General features: G+C 33.0%; 1 protein-coding gene across 1 annotated transcript in view; it reads left to right on the forward strand.

Annotated features, from left to right (window-relative positions):
- The window catches only part of LOC114329045 (uncharacterized), a 134,323-nt gene that overhangs the window by 63,901 nt on the left and 49,512 nt on the right, over positions 1 to 20,910 (forward strand). The window contains exons 3-4 of the mRNA XM_050657065.1: positions 9,822 to 9,942; positions 18,459 to 18,565. Coding sequence (XP_050513022.1) covers positions 9,822 to 9,942; positions 18,459 to 18,565 — 228 coding nt within the window. The remainder of the gene's footprint in view (positions 1 to 9,821; positions 9,943 to 18,458; positions 18,566 to 20,910) is intronic.

A 20,910-nucleotide genomic window follows, 5' to 3' on the forward strand; every position in this document is an offset into this window, starting at 1 on the left:
TTTGTTTTAAATTTTATGTAGAACGTTTTTGAATAGAACATTGTTTACGCTTAAACATAGTTTTAGAAATATTGACGAAAAACGTAAAGAAACTACTAATTTACTGACCTCTCCCCCATCTCCCCCCCCAAACCGGACCCTCAAAATGGTGTAACTTTTTACTGAACAATACTTGGACCATATATATAGAACAACTTGGTGTTGGAGGAAAACTTTTATTTTGGATGTCTGGGTTAGTCCTTTTTTTGGACCAATTATACTATACTACCTCCGTAACTTTGGAATCGTTCATTTTAGAAGGATTATATATAGAGCCTTTTTTATTTCAAATTTATTGTAGAGCATTTTTGTATGGAAGGTTGTTCATGCTAAACCTCATAGTTTTAGAAATATTGACGAAAAACGTAAAAAACTACGAATTTACCGACTTCTCCCCCCCCTCACCCCCCCCCCTCACCACCCCCCCCCAAAACCCGACGCTCAAAAAGGTGTGACTTTTTTCTGAACATTATATGGACTATATACATAGTACAATTTGGTGTTGGAGGATAACTTTCACTTTGGATGTCTGGGTTATGTCATTTTTTGAATCAATTCTATCATACTACTAAAAAAAGAAGAATAACCTGAATGCCTGAATACCTATAAAATAGGTCAAAAATCATACACAAAAGAATAATTTTTCAAATTGTTCCCCAGTGTTATCGGCAACAATTCATAATTTTTTTACATATTTTAATCTTACGATCCATAAGGTTGTTATATGTACAAATAATTATGTATCTGATTATATTTATTTTTTTATTACGTTTACTCGTAGAAGAGTAATCGCTCTATCGTCTGTTTATAATTTCTCTAGTCCAAGCCTGACTTTGAAATTCAAATTTGAACGGGAGTTACGTTCATTATCACTATTATCAGCTATTGAAAAAATCGCACGTGGAATCTAGACCTGACTTTAAAATTCTAATTTGATAAATTTGCACGGGAATTCCCTACATTATCAATATTATTACCTATTGAAAAAATTGCACGTGTAACATCCTTCCGATATTCGTATTTAAGCCATCGCCCAAAAACAATTTTGTGATTAACAAAGTGTTTTTCAATTGTGTGAAGTGAAAATGAATTTACAAGTATGTTTACAATTTTGTTATCTAAAAACTAATAATATAAACAACCAATTTCGAATATGTGTCTATTTTAAATTGTGAAAATTCTTTAAGGGCTAGGCGCAAAATCGAATATGTGTCTATTTAAAATTTTGAAAATTCTTTAAGGGATAGGCGCAAAATCTGGGTCCAATGCTATTTAAATGCATTCATGTTTTTCGATCCTGAGAAAACTAATAAATGTTTTTGAAAAATTTGAACGCTGAATTAAAGATTACATTATTGCCCTTAGAACAGTGCAGCAGCTTAAATTTATTAGTTCCTATGTCTGTAGTTTATAGTTTACTTTGTTGTATGTTCACTTTGCAATTTCTAGTAATTGTTGCAATATATCGATTTTGTTTTTTTTTTTCTTTACTTTATTAACTTGTATTTTTTTATATTGACGATTTCTCAAATTTCAGAAAATTGTATTGGTTATTGTTATTATTTATTTATTTTTTCTGACGTTATATTAAGCTTTGTTCATAAAATTTGTATAATTTTCAGTGATAATAAAGCATATTTCTATTCTATTCTAATAAACAGAAAGTTTCTTTTGAATGAAATATTTGAAATTAAAAATCACACCAAATTTTCTTTTTTTTTCTCCCCTGAAACTTATTTAAAATTAACATTATAGAAGTTTTCAGGGATTTTCGGCCCTCGGTATAATAATGTAATCTTTATTTCTGCGTTTAAATTTTTCAAAAATCTTTATTAGTTTTCTCAGCTAGAAAATATTTTCCGCTTACACCCTTTTATCATCATTACTTTTCAAGTTCCAGACGTAAGTCTAAATATTTTTTTAATGTGAATAATCTTGATCATCACCTTTATTTGGGCGCTTATGCGTTTCTTGGAGAAAATGGTGCGAGAACGGCTCCACGAGCGACAAGTTTACGCCAGCAGTAGCCGTAAAGTGACACACACGAAACGTTTAAAGATCGCGGACTCGATTCTCACTATACCTCCCGTTTACTTTCAATACGCATGGCATTCCGTTTCCATAAACTATTATTAAATACAAATCATATAGTATATGCCCACTTTCCGTTACGTTTACCTACCATTCCCGAATCTTTGCGTTCAATACCGGCCACGTATTTTTCAGCGACGTCTCGGATACCCTATGGATAGTGTGAATATTGCTATTACCTCGCGGTTCAGTCACGTATTTTTTTCTACGACAAGGTGTGACTTGTCAGGTAGAGTATGGATTGGGGGAATACATAGCGGTTATGGATAGGGGGAATACATAGTGAGAAAAATTTGGACAATAAAAAATTTATAGAACTTGTTTGACATGACTTTTTAATTTTGAAAATAAAAAATACAGTGATAATACATTTAAAGACGGCAATATTTTGGGCGGCTGTTGCCAAGGAATTAAAATCTTTTCTTCATCCAATATCTTCTTAAGCAATTCCGCTGGTTCATCGGCGGATTGATAACTTCTACGGAAAATTGTCACTCCATTTTTTGCTTGTTCGGCCGATACTTCTATCGATTGGTTATTTATTTCTTGCTATTTTGACCACACGTGTCTCTCTATTCTGCTATGTGGTTGTTCCATTATTTGTTCTTCTATTTAGTGTCCATTCGTTTATACATCCTGGGATATATAGTCCTGAACATTTCAGGGAATACCTTCTTCGCTTTCCGGTGACACAATTATAATATGTCTGCTTGTTCCAACTGCGTCGCTTCACTAGAAACAAAGTTAGAGAACTATAGGTTCTTCCAAGTTGTGCGTTACCTTTTTCGCTTTCTGGTGACACAATAATTATAATATATCTGCTTGTTCCAACTCCATTGCTTCACCAGAAACGAAGTTAGAAAACTATAGGTTCTTCTAAGTTGTGCGTTAAGTTTTTTGCTTCCCGGTGACACAATTATAATATATCTGCTTGTCGCAACTCCGTTGCTTCACCAGAAGCGAAGTTAGAAAACTATAGGCTCTTCCAAGTTGTGCGTTACCTTTCTTGCTTTGCGGTGACACAATTACAATATATCTGCTTGTTTAAACTGCGTTGCTTCACCAGAAACGAAGTTAGAAAACTATAGCTTTTTCCAAGTTGTGCGTTACCTTTTTCGCTTTCTGGTGACCCAATTATAATATATTTGCTTGTTTCAACTCCGTTGCTTCACCACAAGTGAAGTTAGAAAACTATAGGCTCTTCCAAGTTGTGCGTTACCTTTTTTTCTTTCCGGTGACACAATTATAATATATCTGCTTGTTCAAACTCCGTTGCTTCACCACAAGCGAAGTTAGAAAACTATAGGCTCTTCCCAGTTGTGCGTTACCTTTTTCGCTTTTTGGTGACCCAATTATAATATACCTGCTTGTTCCAACTCAGTTGATTCACCACAAGCGAAGTTAGAAAACTATAGGCTCCTCCAAGTTGTGCATTACCTTTTTCGCTTTCTGGTGGCCCAATTATAATATATCTGCTTGTTCCAACTCCGTTGCTTCACCACAAGTGAAGTTCGAAAACTATAGGCTCTTCCAAGTTGTCCGTTACCTTTTTCTCTTTCTGGTGACCCAATTATAATATATCTGCTTGTTCCAACTCCGTTGCTTCACCACAAGCGAAGTTAGAAAACTATGGGCTCCTCCAAGTTGTGCGTTACCTTTCTCGCTTTCTTGTGACCCAATTATAATATATCTGCTTGTTCCAACTCCGTTGCTTCACCACAAGCGAAGTTCGAAAACTATAGGCTCCTCCAAGTTGTGCGTTACTTTTTCGCTTTCTGGTGACTCAATTATAATTCTGCTTGTTACAACTGCGTTGCTTCACCAGAAACGAAGATAGAAATTTATAGGTTCTTCCAAGTTGTGCGTTACCTTTTTCGCTTTCCGGTGACACAATTATATATTATCTGCTCGTTCCAACTGCGTTGCTTCACCAGAAACAAAGTTAAATTTTTAATTTATGAATGTTTTTATATTGATAACGATTTCCGAAGTGAAAGTCGAAACGTCAAGTAAACTTGATTTCAAACTCGAATTGTGGCTTATGCCCAAATAAAATAGTAAATCTTATTTTGTATTTCTCACGCCGCGGCGCGCCGGTAAGAAAACAAATGTGAAATAACCTTTTTTTACATTGGTCCGCATGTATATTTTACATTTCTGTTATTAAATTTTCTTCACACCACATATATTTCATCAAGCCGGAAAAAACACGTGTATTCGAATCAAAAATTTAGGGTAAAATGTTACCAAACCGGTACAAAATGTGTGGAATATTACATGGGGAAAGTAAACGCGACGTCTAGTGAGAATGGTGGTTAAATTAATGGAAGGTGTATGGAACGTGTATGGGAAGTAAACGGAACGTATAGTGAGAATAGAATTTTAATGGGAGGTGTATGGAATGGTCATGGAAAGTAAACGGGAGGTATAGTGGGAATCGACCCTATACTATGTGTACTCGGCTCGCCGTCGCGCGTCGTTGACACACGGCAGACATAGGTATATTCAGTATTGTCGGTATTTTCAGTACCTACGTTTCATTAAAATGAACACTTACATTTTATGGTAGGGGAGCAAAGTATGCTAAATTTATTTTAGTATGCAAAGATTATTAGGTCCTAAAATCAAAAAAATTAAGTAAAATTTTCCGTTTTAAGGGGCGCTTTCCATTTTTTAATTTAATTTTCCATTTCCAACAATCGTTTTTTCTGATTATAGAGCCATCTATCCATAATTCGAAAAAATGTCTCGAATAAAAGTTACTTATTTTTACGTAGAGAATCCAAATCTGCAATAAAAATTTGTGGGTCCCATTTAAGATTTTAAAGTACCCCCCCCACCTCCGTGGGGTCTTGTTTAGTACCATTCGATAGATTTTTCAAAATATTTTGAAAGTGTATTTTGCAGTTTTTCGATCTGATATTCATTTTGCGAAATATCGCGGGGTTTGTATTTAAAATTTTATATTTACTTCCCACCCCACTCCGTGAGGGTCATGTTTAGTACCATTCGATAGATTTTTGAAAAATATTGAAGACGTATTTTTTAGTTTTTCGATCTGACGTTCATTTCGCGAAATATTCGCTTTTTTTGTGAAACTTTTTGACTCACCCATTTCCTTACGCGCCGCTCAAATCGTCAGATTTTTGAAATATACACACTTAACTTACCTTATCTTAATCTGACAATTTGAGTATTTTAAAGGATAGTTTTTTTTTCGGGCCCCCCTTAACAAACTTCCTTGTGTTAAGAGCCAATATATTATTATGGTAGAGGTACATCTGCAGGGTACCAGGTTTCTCCCCATATGATAATCTGACGCGCTCGAGTAACTGCAAAAATCCCGGCTTGGGCTCCCCTACTATTACATAATATTTTACAAAAAATATCGTTTTATTGTTTCTATAAAAAATTGTCCTAATAGACCACCGTCGTTCATTTATTCGTTCATTTTTTGTAAGAAAGGTAAGCTGTCAAAATTATGATGTGAAATATATCACTTGTTTTTGATCTCAATAAAATAACGGCTCGCTGCTCGCGGCTCGATGCAGTGATACACGTACAAGCTACGAGTAAATTTTCAAACTTGTTGGATCGACAGCGTACTTGCTCGGCGGACTTAAAGTACGAGTACTTGCAGTGATACACACGCGAAAAAGTTCGCCGAGCCATAAGTTCGCGTACTTACTCGCGTGTGTGTCACCCCTTTAAAACGAACTTAAGGTTCTGCGGAACGGAATAGAAATGGCCGAACTGAAAAGACTACAATCACAAGTCGATTGCAGATCATAACTTTCTATGCATGCGCGGTATATAGACCAGGGCGCATGTGTAAAAATATTATTACACTTGGATGTTGAGAGGTGACCCATATTTTTTTGCAGAAATTGCTTGGAAATAACTCATATAATAATATTTGAGTTATCTTGCCACTCAAAAAGGTCCGGAACATTAAATAATCAAAATGTCAAACAATTAAGGAAAAATTCGACTTTTTTCTTCGTTTTTTGATTATAACTTTAAAAGTATTTATTTCCGAGAAAAGTTGTACTGACATAAAAGTTGTGTAATTTAATTTCCTACTATATAGAAATAGTTAAAAATTTTCAAAATTGTCACCCTTGTTGCAAACTAGCAATAATTACGAAAAAAAAACCATAAATAACAAGTATTCGCATTTTACGTTTTTCGACCATTTTTGCTACACTTAGGACCTTCATCTTTCACCAAGAAAAACTATGTGATATAATAAAATAATACTGTAAATTTCATTGAGATCGGTTAAATAGATTTTGCAATCCAGCTTTCGTAAAAAAAATTCATTTGTTCAAAATGGTCCAGGACCGAAAATAAAGCAGATATTAAGTTTAATTTTTTTTACATATAGAAGAATACAGTACCTTTCAATTGCAATTTGCAAAATTAAAAATCGATTAACTGTCACGGCGTCAAGAATTTTTTAAATAAACATTAATTTTTGGTGCTACGCGCAGGATAGTGGATAGTTTGCTCCGATTTGGCATTCCAGTAACCTTTGATAATGATTGATAAATTTTAATTTTTAGTACATTTCGACATAAATAAATAAATTTGTTTATTGCAAAATAAAAACTCATACTCTGTCCTTTAAAATAATCCTATTTTAGCAAAGCTTTCTTTGTTCATATATTTTACCTTAGAGAATAAAAGTTTATTATTTTTAAACATATGCAATTGTTTAAACAATATTTCACACACAATAATCAAATTAGTTTGATTTTTGTGTAATTAAAATACTAAAATACAACAAAATATAGAGCAAGAAAATAATATATTAGATAAAGAATGGAAGAAATTTTGGTGGAAATCAACTTGTGTGAATCGAACACCGCTGTCCTGCGCGTAGCGCCAAAAATTAATGTTTATTTAAAAAAATTCTTGACGCCGTGGTAGTTAATCGATTTTAATTTTGCAAATTGCAATTGAAAGACATTGTATTCTTCTATATGTAAAAAAAATTTCAACTTGCTATCTGCTTTATTTTAAGTCCTGCAACATTTGGAAAAAATGAATTTTTTTGCGAAAGCTGGATTGCAAAATTTATTTTGCAAAATCTGTTAAATCGATCTTAATGAAATTTACAGTATTGTGTTATTATATCATAAAGTTTTTCAGGGTAAGATATGAAGGTCCTAAGTGTAGCATAAATGGTTGAAAAGCGTAAAATGCGAATACAGTGGAACCCCGTTAACTCGGATTAATTGGGACCGCGGCCGATCCGGGTTATCGAAAATCCGGGTTAGCCGGAGAAAATGGTAAAAATTAATAAAATATGGTATGCTTACAGATAAACTCCGTTATAATTGTCACAGAGACACTGGTAAACCACGTTCGCATTCCACACAAAACCACACATACAAAGCGTCGTCAAAAGTCTCATTCTTAGCTTTATTAGCTTTGCACCGATTAAACTGTCTTTTGTTATCATTTTGAAAAAAAAATTCTTCGATTTTAGTTCTATTTTTCTTCCAATCCGATACTGTAGATGTACCGACACCATAATATAATGCTGCAAGATTCACCTTTATCAATTCTACTTAATGCTTCTAGTTTCTTTTCCATTGTCACTACAACATTTTTACGTTTTGTTGCCCTTATAGACAAAAGACACACAAACACAAAATCTGAATAAATTTACGAACGATTACAAAACGGAAGCGAACAATAATACGACTTTACTACACATAATACCGTCTCTGATGTTATGTTATTTAATAAAATTGATGACTAAGACCATTGTTAAAAAAAGAATTTTAATAGTCTTTTCTAAACAATGCTAACACAGACAGTTTCAAAAAAATAAAGGATAATACAGGTGCATGTTGTTTTCGACAATGAATGTGGTGTACCATGAGTCATGTTTACTATGTTATATGTAGTTCAATCCGGTTCCATTATCTCTCAAATATTATATTACATAGAGTTGGTACAAAACCTCGTGAACCTTGAAAATGCGTATGTATAAACGAAATAAAATGAAGCCAAAAACATACGACTATTTTATTTGCTGCGAATTGCGCGACAGGGTCCCATCTGCACCCTGATATTTTCAGTAATGTCGGATTCATCAATCGTTTCGTTCGTATATTGACGTCACCAAATGAATGAATTAGGTTTACGAGATTTTGTAACAGCAATACATTTTTATTGTTGAAATGTTTGTCTGATAAAAATCGGTCCGGGTTAGCCGGAGTTCCGGGTTATCGGGGGCCGACTTATCGGGGTTCCACTGTACTTTGTTTTATTATAGTTTTTTTCGCAATAATTGCTATTTTGCAACAATGGTGACAATTCTTAAAATTTTTAACCAATCCTATATTGTAGGAAATTTAATTACGCAACTTTTCTCGGAAGTGAATACTTTAAAAGTTATAATCAAAAAACGAAGAAAGAAATCGAATTTTTCCTTCATTTTTTGACATTTTGATTGTTTAAACAATGTTCCGGACCTTTTTGAGTGGAAGGATAACTCAATTATTACTATATGAGTTAATTCCAAGCAATTTCTGCAAAAAAAAAATATGAGTCACCTCTCAACGTCCATCTCAAAACAGATGCGCCCTGGACTAATATGCGAATCGATTGTTATATTTTAGAAGTTTATGGATATGTATTTAAAACATTGTTCATTTTAAATCATTGTTCATTCATATCCATAAACTTCTAAAATATAACAATATAACAATATAACAATCCATAACATGCATAGAAAGCTATGATCTGCAATCGACTTGTGCTTGTAGTCGGTTCAGTTCGGTTATTCCTATTCCGTTCCGCGGAACCTTAAGTTTGTTTTACGGCTACTGATGGCTTAAACTTGTCGTTCGTGGAACGTTCGCTAAGAATACTGACTGGCCGGATCAGCGCATTTTTTTTTATTTATTCTCTGGATAAACTTTGTACTACTTCCTTCTCCTTCCTTCCATCTTCTATATCTTGCTCTGTTTTTGACTTTTTTTCGTGTTCTCTTTTTGTAGTTCTTTTCCAACTGTTATTTAGTCTTCCTCTCTTTCTTTCCCCTCTGGTTGATATTTAAGTGCTTGACTCGCTATGTTGCTTTGATCTTTCCTCAACTCTTTCCAATCCATTCCCCCCTTTTTACTTGACTGTAGTAGATGTGTTATTTTTCTTTGTTCGTTCCCATAATTGGTTACTCTGTTTGGCCAGCATATTTTCAAGAATTTTTATAAAGATTTTTTTACAAAGGATTGCAGTTTTTAGTTGTAGTTTGGTCCTTTTCCATGGTTCTGCTCCGTAAAGTTGTGCCTACACTTTTGATGCAACTATTAATAAAGATTTTAATTTTTGTTCTATTCGATATTTCGTTTATTTGGCAATTTCTATTTGAGGCGTTGAATGCATGTTGAGTTTTGTTGAACAACTATCCATATATTCTAATTTTAATGTTGATAATAGTCAGTAATTCTCTATTTTTTCAAATATTGTCACATTTCCTTCTTTTCTTTTCCAATATTGTCACATTTCTGAACCTCTCGACCAAAACTATTTGGTCCTCATTTTGGCTAATTCTAGCTTCTTTATTACCGACTTATTAAGCATCTACAATACGGCTCCATATACGGAGTAGCCTAAATTATAACTAATAAAGAAAAGCAGAACATTTCCATTAATTTTATTTAATAACGTTTTAGACAATGAGCCACAATGATCGACTAATTTTAAATCGTATTAGACTTTGGTGTAATGGATATAACTTGACAATAAGGTCCAACGGGGAAGTTCTTGGAACTGACGATGATTCTGACCCTGATAGTGAGTATAAATTTGTTAGAATGATTATAAATTAATGTCATTCGTTACACAACTGACTTGCATTTAACATCATAGTAAACTTCAAACCATTAAAAATCTTATCTTATTCTTGAAACAAAACTAATGTGTAATCAAACCAATGTTTTTGTGGCTTTAGCTATTTAGCCAGAACACACCAAATTGGTATCATGGCTACGTATCATGGGGCTTTACTTATCATACGGAATATTTTGGATCGAATTGTTTAGAATATCTTCATATTTGAAGGTTTACTGCAGTCCCAGAGTTCTATTCCGTATAGCCAAACTGGTAGGAGTATAGCTTTGCACAGGAGCAGTTTATTTTCTCGGAGATAACAGACCTTTTGTTAAGAAGTCAGTTCGTATTTTTGAGTCCAAGATCTAGTTGTTTCTGTTTAGGTTTAATGTACGTTTTCATATAGGTTTTTCATCCAGATGCAATCCCAAGTATTTGACAACTGGTTTTGTGGGAACCGTGGTATTATTAATACAAACTTATGGACATGCAGATGTTCTTGTTGTAAAAGTAATTTGCACTGATTTGCTGGCATTAAGGGGAGGATATGATTTAAAATCGACATTTCAAGCAGATTTTTGTAATTTTTCTAAACTATGGTATACTTATTTTATTTTTAAACTAAATAAGCGTATTAAGTACAATTCACAGAATATCCAAAAAAATTTCAAGGAAAAATATTGAAAAATAAACCAACAGTAGCAAATTTTTACAAACAACTTCAAACAATGCAATTTGCGGTGGACATCATAACTCGTCACTGGATTATGTGAAATAAAAGATTCAAAAATATTTTATTACGTAGCTTATGCGTCTCTCGAGGTAACGCTGTCGACTTTTTTTTTTATTTTAAACTATTTTTGAGCTCTTGGTATCACTCGTAAATTAAAAAAATTAAATTCTTTGTAACAAAAGGGTGAAAATCAACATATTTATTATTTTTAAACAAAAAAAAATATAATTTTATTAAAAATATATTTAGGTTTTGTATTTATTATATTTTTTTATTTAATTTAATTGTGTCGATTTAATCATGAATTCGACATGGACATGGAAGATTAAACCGTAACATCTAATAAAAGTTCGGCAATAAGTGGCACGTTTAGGAGCTATGGGTTCAAAAATTTTTGTTATAGAGATCTGAATCTGAATTCTGATCTGAATGTTATAGAGATTTGAATCGAGATAGCCCGCACGACATTTTTAAAAATTAGGTCATTCTTCTGTAATAATAACTACAACTTCAACTTCGAAAGCGCATGATTAAATGTTACTTTTGGTCAGTCCTCTTGTATGGTGTTGAAGCATGGACATTAAAAATATCCACCATTAATCGTTTGGAGGCCTTCGAAATGTGGCTGCACAGACGTACACTGAAAATACCATGGACGGCTATGCTGACAAATGCGACAGTCCTTAACCCGGGACTAGTCGGGCTCACTTCTGTAACGTGAATAGTCGCGTGTTAGATTCTATCTCAAAATAAGAATTTAAATACGAATTTACAACAAATTTTTATTTTATGGTATTTTTATTTACTTGTTATATAGCCCAATAAATGACCGTTTTGGAGTGTAATTTTCAGGGGCAACTCCGAATTGCATGAAAATTTGAATTTAGGTTCTACTTACCCTCCGCTTCAATGTTGAATTTGTGCCGTTGGTTGCTTTTACTTGGGGGGTGAGAGTCACCCCTTCTCGGAGGGTGAAAAAGGCGTCTTTAAAATAAGCCCGGAAATGGATAAACTGACAGATTATAAGCAACTTTCGTTCTATAAAGTTTTTTACGTAAGTCAATACTTTTCGAGTTATAAGCGATTGAAAATGTTGATTTTTCGACAAAAAAACTACGTTTTCTGACCGTTTTTTGCAAATAACTCAAAAAGTAAATATTTTCTCGAAAAACATTTTCTTAGCGAAAGTGTAGTTAATGAAAAAACGAAAAAAATGGTGTAGCAGTAGAGTCTATAAATTCAGTAAAAACAAAGTTGTAGCTCATGAAAAATACGTTCTTATTTGTCTATTTCCAAATCGAATAATTCAACGCGAAATCATCGAAAAATTAAGCACTTTTCGGGAAAAGCTTATTAACATTTTTAAAGTACCTAAAAAAGCTTTATATTTGATTTTTACAAAAGTTTCTAGCATCAATAATAAACGAGTTACACTAAAAAAAAAGTTAGCCCCTTTTTTTTGGAGAAAAAATCGTGGAAACCTCCCTCTATTTAGCACGCTAAATAAAATTAATCGTTACCACTTTACCATTTATTTTAACTGTATGTGATTGTTTATATATTATGATCTGTAAGTTTGTTTGGTTTGAAGTGCTTATTTTTGAAAAAAATTAGTTTTATAGTAAAAAAAATTTCTAAAAAAATTTCCTTTTTTCAAAATAACTTAAAAAGTATTAGTGATAAGAAAAATCTTAAAGAGTAAAAAAAAATGTAGGTTGTGCTATTATAAATATGCTAGTTTCGTTTTGTTTCTCCGTAAGACAAAAATTGGTTAAGATATTGCTGTTCAAAATTTGCATACACTCGTGATTAGTGACCCAATCAAGCTTTCTCAATTATAACCCTTTCAAAAATCGGTGAGACCGACAGATCATATAAAAAATAGATAGGTAAGTAAATTTTTTGTAAAGCGGTAGCGATTAATTTTATTTGAGGAGCTAAACACGGCGAGATTTTCATGATTTTTTACAAAAAATAAAAAAAGAGGGCCAACTTTATTTTGAACGTAACTCGCCTATTTTTAATGCTAAAACTTTTGTTAACAATTAAAACAAAGCTTTTTGTAAACACTTTAAAAAAGTTTAAATGGGTTTTTCCCGAAAAGTGCTTAATTTTTCGGTGATTTCATCTTGAAATATTCGATTTGGAATTAGACGAATAAGAACATATTTTTCATGAGCTACAATTTTGTTTTTATTTGATTGATACACTTTACTGATACACCATTTTTTGGGGTTTTTTTATAAGCTACACTTTTGCTAAGGATATTTTTTTCGATAAAATATTTACTTTTTGAGTTATTTGCGAAAAACCGTCTAAAAACGTAGTTTTTTATCGAAAAATAACTCAAAAAGTATTGACTTACGTAAAAAACTCTATATAACAAAAGTTGTTTAAAATCAGTCAATTTATATATTTCCGGTCTTATCTTGAACGTATGTTTTTTCACCCCCAGAAAGGGTGACTGTCACCCCCCAAGTAAAAGCAACCAACGGCACAATTTCAACTTTGAAGTGGAGGGTAAGTAGAACCTAAATCCAAATTTTCGTGCAATTCGGAGTTGCCCCTGAAAATTACACGGTATCGCCGAATTTCCCGTTCATTTACTGGGCTACTAATCAAAAACATGAACAATGAAATCCCAGAATGGAGCAAACAAAACAATAATATTTAACTAATCATGTTTATTGTTCATAAAGATATAATAAAAATATGACTTAGTAAATTGCATTAACAAATATATTCAAATGCTTGCCACAAACTAACAATTCTTTATTATCTTATCGCTTTTGTTATCTGATGGTAACTTCTTGATGTCGAATGGTACTGCTGTAGACTTCTTGTAGGCCTGGTCGGATGTTTGGCCCTAGACCCCTGCAGGTAGAGATGCTGGTCGTTGCAGTCTGGATGTCATGGTTGTCTTCGCCTTATGTTCCATCACCAGTGAGGTTGGCTTGAAGCTTCCGAAGGGAGAAAAGGTTGATCTTATCCAAAAACCCAAGAGAATGAAAGCCTGAAAATAGATAAGGCCTAATGGACTCATATCTTTAAATAGATAATTTTTCCCTGTCACTTCCATTTTCATTTTGTGTCAGCGGGTAGGGATGAAGTGTCACTTTCATGACAGTGCGACGTTTGAAATGACGACCAAGTACTATGAAGTAGCAGGCATGTTCCGTATTGAAAGATAAATACTTACAGAGTAAGAATATACAGGGTGCGTTCAGTATGTTCAATTGATGATTTAAATGAAAAGAGATATAGTAAATAGAAGCTAATAAAAGAAGATAATAAAAGAGGATAATAAAATAGGACGCCAACGAGTTTTTAACGAAGAAAACTGGTAAAACAAATAGAAGAAAATTATTGTTAATGAAATATTAAAGAAAACAAAATAAAATAATTATTTAAAAATAAAATATCAAAGATGTGACGTTTGTAACGTTACACACGTAGTGCCTCTTCGTTTGCCTTTATTATCGTCGACGTTTCGCTGCCACATATCACTACAGGTCGTATGAAACTTTTATACAGTGATGAGTGCGCTAGTATCCGTAAAAACGGAAAACATGAGTTTGTGAAAAGTGGTGAGATAAAAAGAAATGAAACTAGTTCAGGTGGGAAATTTAGCTATAGAAACCTATAAATTCACATTATATTAATTGTTTCCCACCTTTAGACGTATCGGACAAATTTGCAACTATACATATTATTGTTGTATCTTTGTCATCATCATCATCAGGGCTTTTCATTCCGGGTGGAATGTTTACCGCTCTTACTTAGAGCTCTCTGATTCGCTTATTGCGGTGAATCACTCCGCATTCCACTTGTATGTTGTCAAAGTTTGTTGTATGACTTGGTTTCGTTACAATTTTCTTCCACTCATTTCGATATGTGCATAGTTCCCTCCAGCTTCTCACTTCCAGAATTTTGATATCTCTCATGACCTGGTCCTCCCATCTCTCTCTGGGTCTTCCCCTTGGTATTTCAGTTTCTGGTTTCCATCTGGTAATCTTCTTAATTAGTAGGTCGTTTTTCCTTCTTTCTATGTGTCCCAGCCATCTCAACCTCTGTGATTTAATAAATCGAACTATATCTTCTCCCTTCATTATGTCTCTTAGTTCATGATTCATTCTTCTTCTCATTTCTCCGTTGTCCATTCTTATCGGGCCCGTAATCCGTCTGAGGATTTTCCATTCGAATATTCTCAATTTTTCTTCATCTGTCTCAGCTGCTTACGTAAATACGGGTCTGATTGCAACTCTGTATAATTTCAGTTTTGTATTTTTGGATAAGTTCTTGTCCTTCATAAGCCTATGATATCTCCAGTATGTTTTGTTGCCTGCTAGTATTCGTTCCGTTACTTCTTCACTTCTCTTGTTTTGGCCGTTCACTGTTACTCCCAAATATTTAAATTGTTGGACTTTGGACTCTTTTAAAAGTGTAGTTTTCTATTTTGATTTCTCTCGTCCTGTTATCTTCTCTTCTAGAGGAGAGTAGATATTTTGTTTCTCCTTCGTTAATTTCTAGATCTCCTTTCCGTGCTTCTTTTGCCAGGATTGTTACTGCTTACTTGTATCTTTGTATGTCTTGTTAATTGTCTCGATTTTATAGAGTTTTGAAGGGCAAAAAGATTTGTATTTGCCATTCTAAGCATAATAGTAAATGATAGTAAATGATGATTACACAATTTATGATCGCGTGTGTATCACGAGAATTTAAGCGGTTGCGTTATAAATGTGGGTTATCGCGTCAATATGATAAAAGCACCAATTGGAGTAACGTGCAAATTATCATAGTTGCATAGTTTGCAATAGTATGCATCATTAGTAGTTGTAAATAAAGATTTACGAAATAAATTAGTCTGGTTAATAAATACCAGTTTCTTTCAAAATCCAGTCAACTTATTCATAGTACAGGAAAAAAATACAGTATGAAATTATCTATTAAAAAAAAGAATGTGTGTGTACTTTGTACGCACGTAAAAAGTTATACTTCTATTATATAATTTCAACGAAATAAATATACTTAACAGTTACAATACCAAAAATTAACAATAATTACCAAAAATTAACCAAAACTTAACAATACCGAAAATAAAAAAAATAAAAAAAATGAATATGAATTGTCCGGGATTTGAACCCGCGATCTCTCGATCTTTGGTCCAATGCTATACCAACCGAACTATCAAGCCCTGTGCTATTGACGTGTCGGATATAATTACACATCACTGTGACAAATAGATCAAAGTGAAGTATAAAAATAGATATCTTATTATCTTACTCCCGAGGAAGACAAATCCAAAGACACAAAAATTATAATAAATAATACATTTACTAAGAACACTAATATATTATTTTAATGACTTATTTGCGCTGATACATACATAATTTGAAAGATTAGCAACGAACTACATACTGTCTGTCTGTGCATGGAGGGAATTATAAAATTTCACCCTCGATCGTAAAGAAGTATAACTTCAAAAATATATATCGTGTTTATTTAATTACCAATTCGATATGGACATGAACTTTAATTTTAATTCGTACCATCAGGAGTTCTACAGCTAATAAGGAGTTCTACTAATTAACAGCTCTCGGATCTACATGGAACAACAAAAATCTTTTTTTTTAGTCATCTTGAAGTGCCTATCCCTGATTAACGTTGGCGATCATTAAGGCAATCTTCTTATTTGTAGCAGCGCGGAAAAGCTACTCAGGTGTATTGTTGAACTAGGTTCTAAGGTTCTTCAATCAGAATGTTCTCTTTCTTCCTGGACCTCGCTTTCCAAAAATTTTTCCTTGCTGTATCGCTTGTAGGAAGACATAACTGGATTCATTTCGCATAATGCGTCCAAAGTATTTTAATTTTCGAGATGTGATGGTGGTCACCCATCAGTTCTTCTTCGTTCTTCTGAGGACCTCCTCATTTGTGACTAGGTCAATCCACGAGATTCTAAGCATTCAAATGCTTACAATTTTTTGCATATACCTTGGCTCAAGATTCACGATTCATCACCATAAAAAGCTAACTTTTTTTATAACAAAGAGAAGATGTAGCTCTTGAAATAGGCCCACCTCAAGTTGATGATGGATCTAGCTTTTCTGCTGCGTGCATTCTCTTATTATTTGTTGGTCCATTCTTCATTTATTATGGTACCGAGGTAGTTGTAATGCGTCACTCTTTCTACAGGGGTTTGGCTGACGTAGTTCAGCTTCTCTTATCTACTTCTTGCTAATGATCATAAGTTTTCTCATTTTTACGTTTATAGTGACCTCATATTTTTGACTGTATTACGTGATTTTATTTATAAGGATTTAATGCCTGGTTGCACCAATTGATCTTAAGCTCCAGCTTAGCTAAGATCTACTTATAGATAGGGCCTCCTTGAGTATCACTTACGTTGCACCATAATTTTCGATTATTACCTTATCAATCGTATCTATTACTACATTATGATATTTTTATTATAATATATTATAATTATAGTATATTAATTCTTATGTTATTCTCGTCTTAAGTTTAAGATCTGTTGGTGCAACCGGGCATGAAAGTCTTTTAGGTTGTCCATTAATTAACGTAAAAAGTGAAATTATGTATAGTTCATACAATTAGCTACAATCTGGAAAAGTTTCAAGTTTCTTCATTGTAGAAAACAAGAGAATTTAAGCATTTTCCATTAAAATCGATTTTTATTTAAACAATTAATAGACATAAATTTTTTTATTGACTATTCGTGTATTGTTCTCACGAATGCATATGTCTGCAAATTTTCATTCATTTGTATTGAAGAAAAGGCAGTCAAAATAACATCTAAAGATTTGACCCAAACGATTGAACTAAAGAAAAGCGTTTAATAAGCGCAAAATCAAATATATCTCGACAGCAATACTTCACGAAATGTCTAAAGAAAATCTATTCAAAATTTCAGGTGGATCGGTCGAGTAGTTTTTGAGTTACAATGTCCCCCGCATTTGAAAAAGCAATTTTAAGAAAAACCCAGTTTGACAACTGCATCTTCATCTTATTAAATACAGATTTTGTCTGTCAAATCGTAATGTGATGCTCATCGCAATATGTTTTTTAAATCGCGAGGTAATCTACAAAAGAGAAGACGAACAGTTATTGAAATTTTCTCACTGCGTTCAAGCGTGCTGGCGCAAAACCGCGGCAAAACGAGTCGAAGGTAGGAATTCGCGATGAAAAACAAAGTATCTGACCTCTGGTGGAATAAATTTTAACCACTACAAGTGGTATAAACAAACCCGAAAATTGTTGATTTGAATGGAATTTGGTCAATATTAAGAAATTTTTAGTAAATTTCTGCATTATGAGTACATTAAAATATTTTAAATCAAATAGGTATTGTTCTGTTCCTCAAATGAATGTTTGTTTATACCATTTATATCGTCCATTTTCTTGCATCCGACCTGCCCTCTATATTCCGTTTCAATCGCAACCGTATCTCTGGTTTTACTCCGATCAATTTGAAATTTCAGAGAGTATTTTTGAAATTATGAACTTTTATGTAAAATAATAAAAAAAAATAAATACTTCAAACGGTATCCCTCCCCTTAACAGATTTGTACAGGAAAATTTATTGAAATTTACGTCGATTGAGAAAAGATCCTCGATTGTAAAGGACGCTTTTCGACCTATTAAAGGATGGTTTTAAAATGGTTTAAATTTTTTAACCATACTTTATGGATGTTCCCTAATAAAAAAAATTACTTATGATTTCTTTTAGATATGATTGAAATTTCGTTTAGAGAAGAGGATAATCTAATAAGGCTTTTAGGTACTAATAGCCAGCTGTATGTATGTTTTGACGATAAGGGCCAGTTATATGGAGAGGTAAGTTCATGCTAAATTAAACAAAAATCATATTTTAGATCGAATATTAAAAACTTGTTACAAAAACATTTCAAAATTATTCATAAATTTATTCATAAATAGTATCATGAGGTTTTTTCCTGGTTTTCCTCGTGGTTTGCTATGAAATCTCTAACACAAGAATTTTACTGTCACTTTTTAAAGACAAATCACGTGCTATGATTTTTGTGGCGGATATTCTTGAGTTAAAGTTGATTTCATGTAAACGAATGCACTATCTTTCAATAAAGTCTTCCCAGGAACGCAACTCAGAAATATTGGCAATATCATTTTAAAGTCGTCTACTTTAAAATGTATAATATACCTATGTCTGAATGGCTGATATGAATGAGTTAGAATAAATTAAATTATTAGAATATTTTTTTTACTAAGCAGCGTAAACGAAATTCGTATAAAAATAAAATAAAAATTCCATTTTTATTCAGTTGCAATGCGAAGGCAAAACAATCCTATTTTTCACCTAAAATACGGAGCGTAGTCCAGCCTTCTGAATCGACGATTCTCGACTCTTGTTGAAGTCTCATCGGAGAGAACGTATTCCTGTTACTCCATACTTCAAGTGATCAACACCGAGAGTTTATCCCCCACACCGCAACTGACGTGAATGGACTAGGTGACTAGCGTCATCTGGCAATTGAAAGATGAAGTAGTTTTCAATCCTAATAGCAATATTATTAATATTTAAAAAAATTAAAATATTACTAAAAGATCTTTAAATTGAACTTATTGGTCCATTTTCTTGGTAACACCTCCATGGCTTCTAAAAGAAATTTGTATAGTTTATTAATATTTTGTATTTCGATCAGGACTTCCGACGTGGAAGTCGGAAAGTGAATAAATTTCATTTTTAATTAAAGTTGAGGCTTATTTTCCAATAAAATAGTAAATTAATTAAATAAATATGCAGTGAAAAGATTGTAAAAAAAGTAACCCCAATGATAAGAAAATAAATTGTTGCCTGTAGTGATAAAAACTGGTGTGGTAACGAATATAAACAAAGCAGGCTTTAGAGTGAGTGAAAGTAAACAATAAACAATAAATATTAATGTTAATGTCAGGCCCGGCCTTAGAGATTTAGCCTAAAAATTGAGCCGCACAGTTCGCCCACTTCTGGGACCGGCCCTGAGAATGGTGCACTAGTGCAGGAAAATAAAGAATATTAATAAACAAGGAAAAAAACTGTAGCTAGAAAACTTTGAATAATTTTATTATAAACAGATAATCGGGGCCGGGTTTTGATTTTTACCTGAGAATAAAAATACCCCATAAAGGAATATATTTTAGTAGAACATGGAATGTAAGAGGAACAGACGAGGAAGGAAAATTAAAAATCTTAGTCGATAAATGGAAAAAGTATAAATTCGAAATAGTAGCACTGCAAGAAACGACACAATTAGGACAAAATTCAATGAAAATTAATGAAAAAGGTAAAGACAGTTTTTGTTTATATTCGATTCAGAATTGGACCACCATCTCCATATAGCTATTTCAGCATCCTCATGCCCCCTCAGTGAAGCTATGCAATCACAACTCTGAAAGGAATATAAACAATCTGCCTATTTATGGGAAACCATCGCGATACAATGATTCTACCTTTTGAGACGACATTCTAGCGACATCTCTCGTATTACGAGGAAAACAATGCAAATTAACGACTTTTTATTGTTTAATAGCGGAGGAAAAAATAGAATGCTAGGCACAGGCTTTGTGATAAATAAAAATCTGAAGAGCCGTAAACGCCGTAAGAGCAGTAAACCGATTGGTTGACTAACTCCTCCACCAATTGTAGATTAGTAGGAGTTAGTCAAGTCAACCAAACCTCGTCAGGTTTACTGCTCTTACGGCGCCGTAAATTACCGCCCCTGTGGCCTTTCGCTTAGCCTAATAAACCAATTTCGGAGAGAATATGAGTACTAAGAATAAGAGAAAAATACCAAAAAATAACATTTATAAATATACATTATATACACCGACCGAAGAAAAAATATAGAAATAAACATAGACTTCTGCAATCGAATAGATACATTATTTGAAAATATTCCGAAATACAGTTTAAATAGGTGATTTAAATGCCAAAATAGTAAAAGAAGAAATATACGTATTTAACTAACATAGAAAGATAAAGTTTTCGTGTCACTTCGTAGTAGATTTTGAAAAAGAACGAAATATGATCATTATGAGCACGTACTTCCAACACAAAAGAATATACCAAGGAACATGGAGATCACCAGATGGGAAAATCTCTTTATCCAGAGATCATGTACTCGTCGAAAAAAACAGAAAAATGTATAAAGAACATAAGAACA

This window comes from Diabrotica virgifera, chromosome 7 (genome assembly GCF_917563875.1).
Source record: "Diabrotica virgifera virgifera chromosome 7, PGI_DIABVI_V3a".
NCBI lineage: Eukaryota > Metazoa > Arthropoda > Insecta > Coleoptera > Chrysomelidae > Diabrotica > Diabrotica virgifera.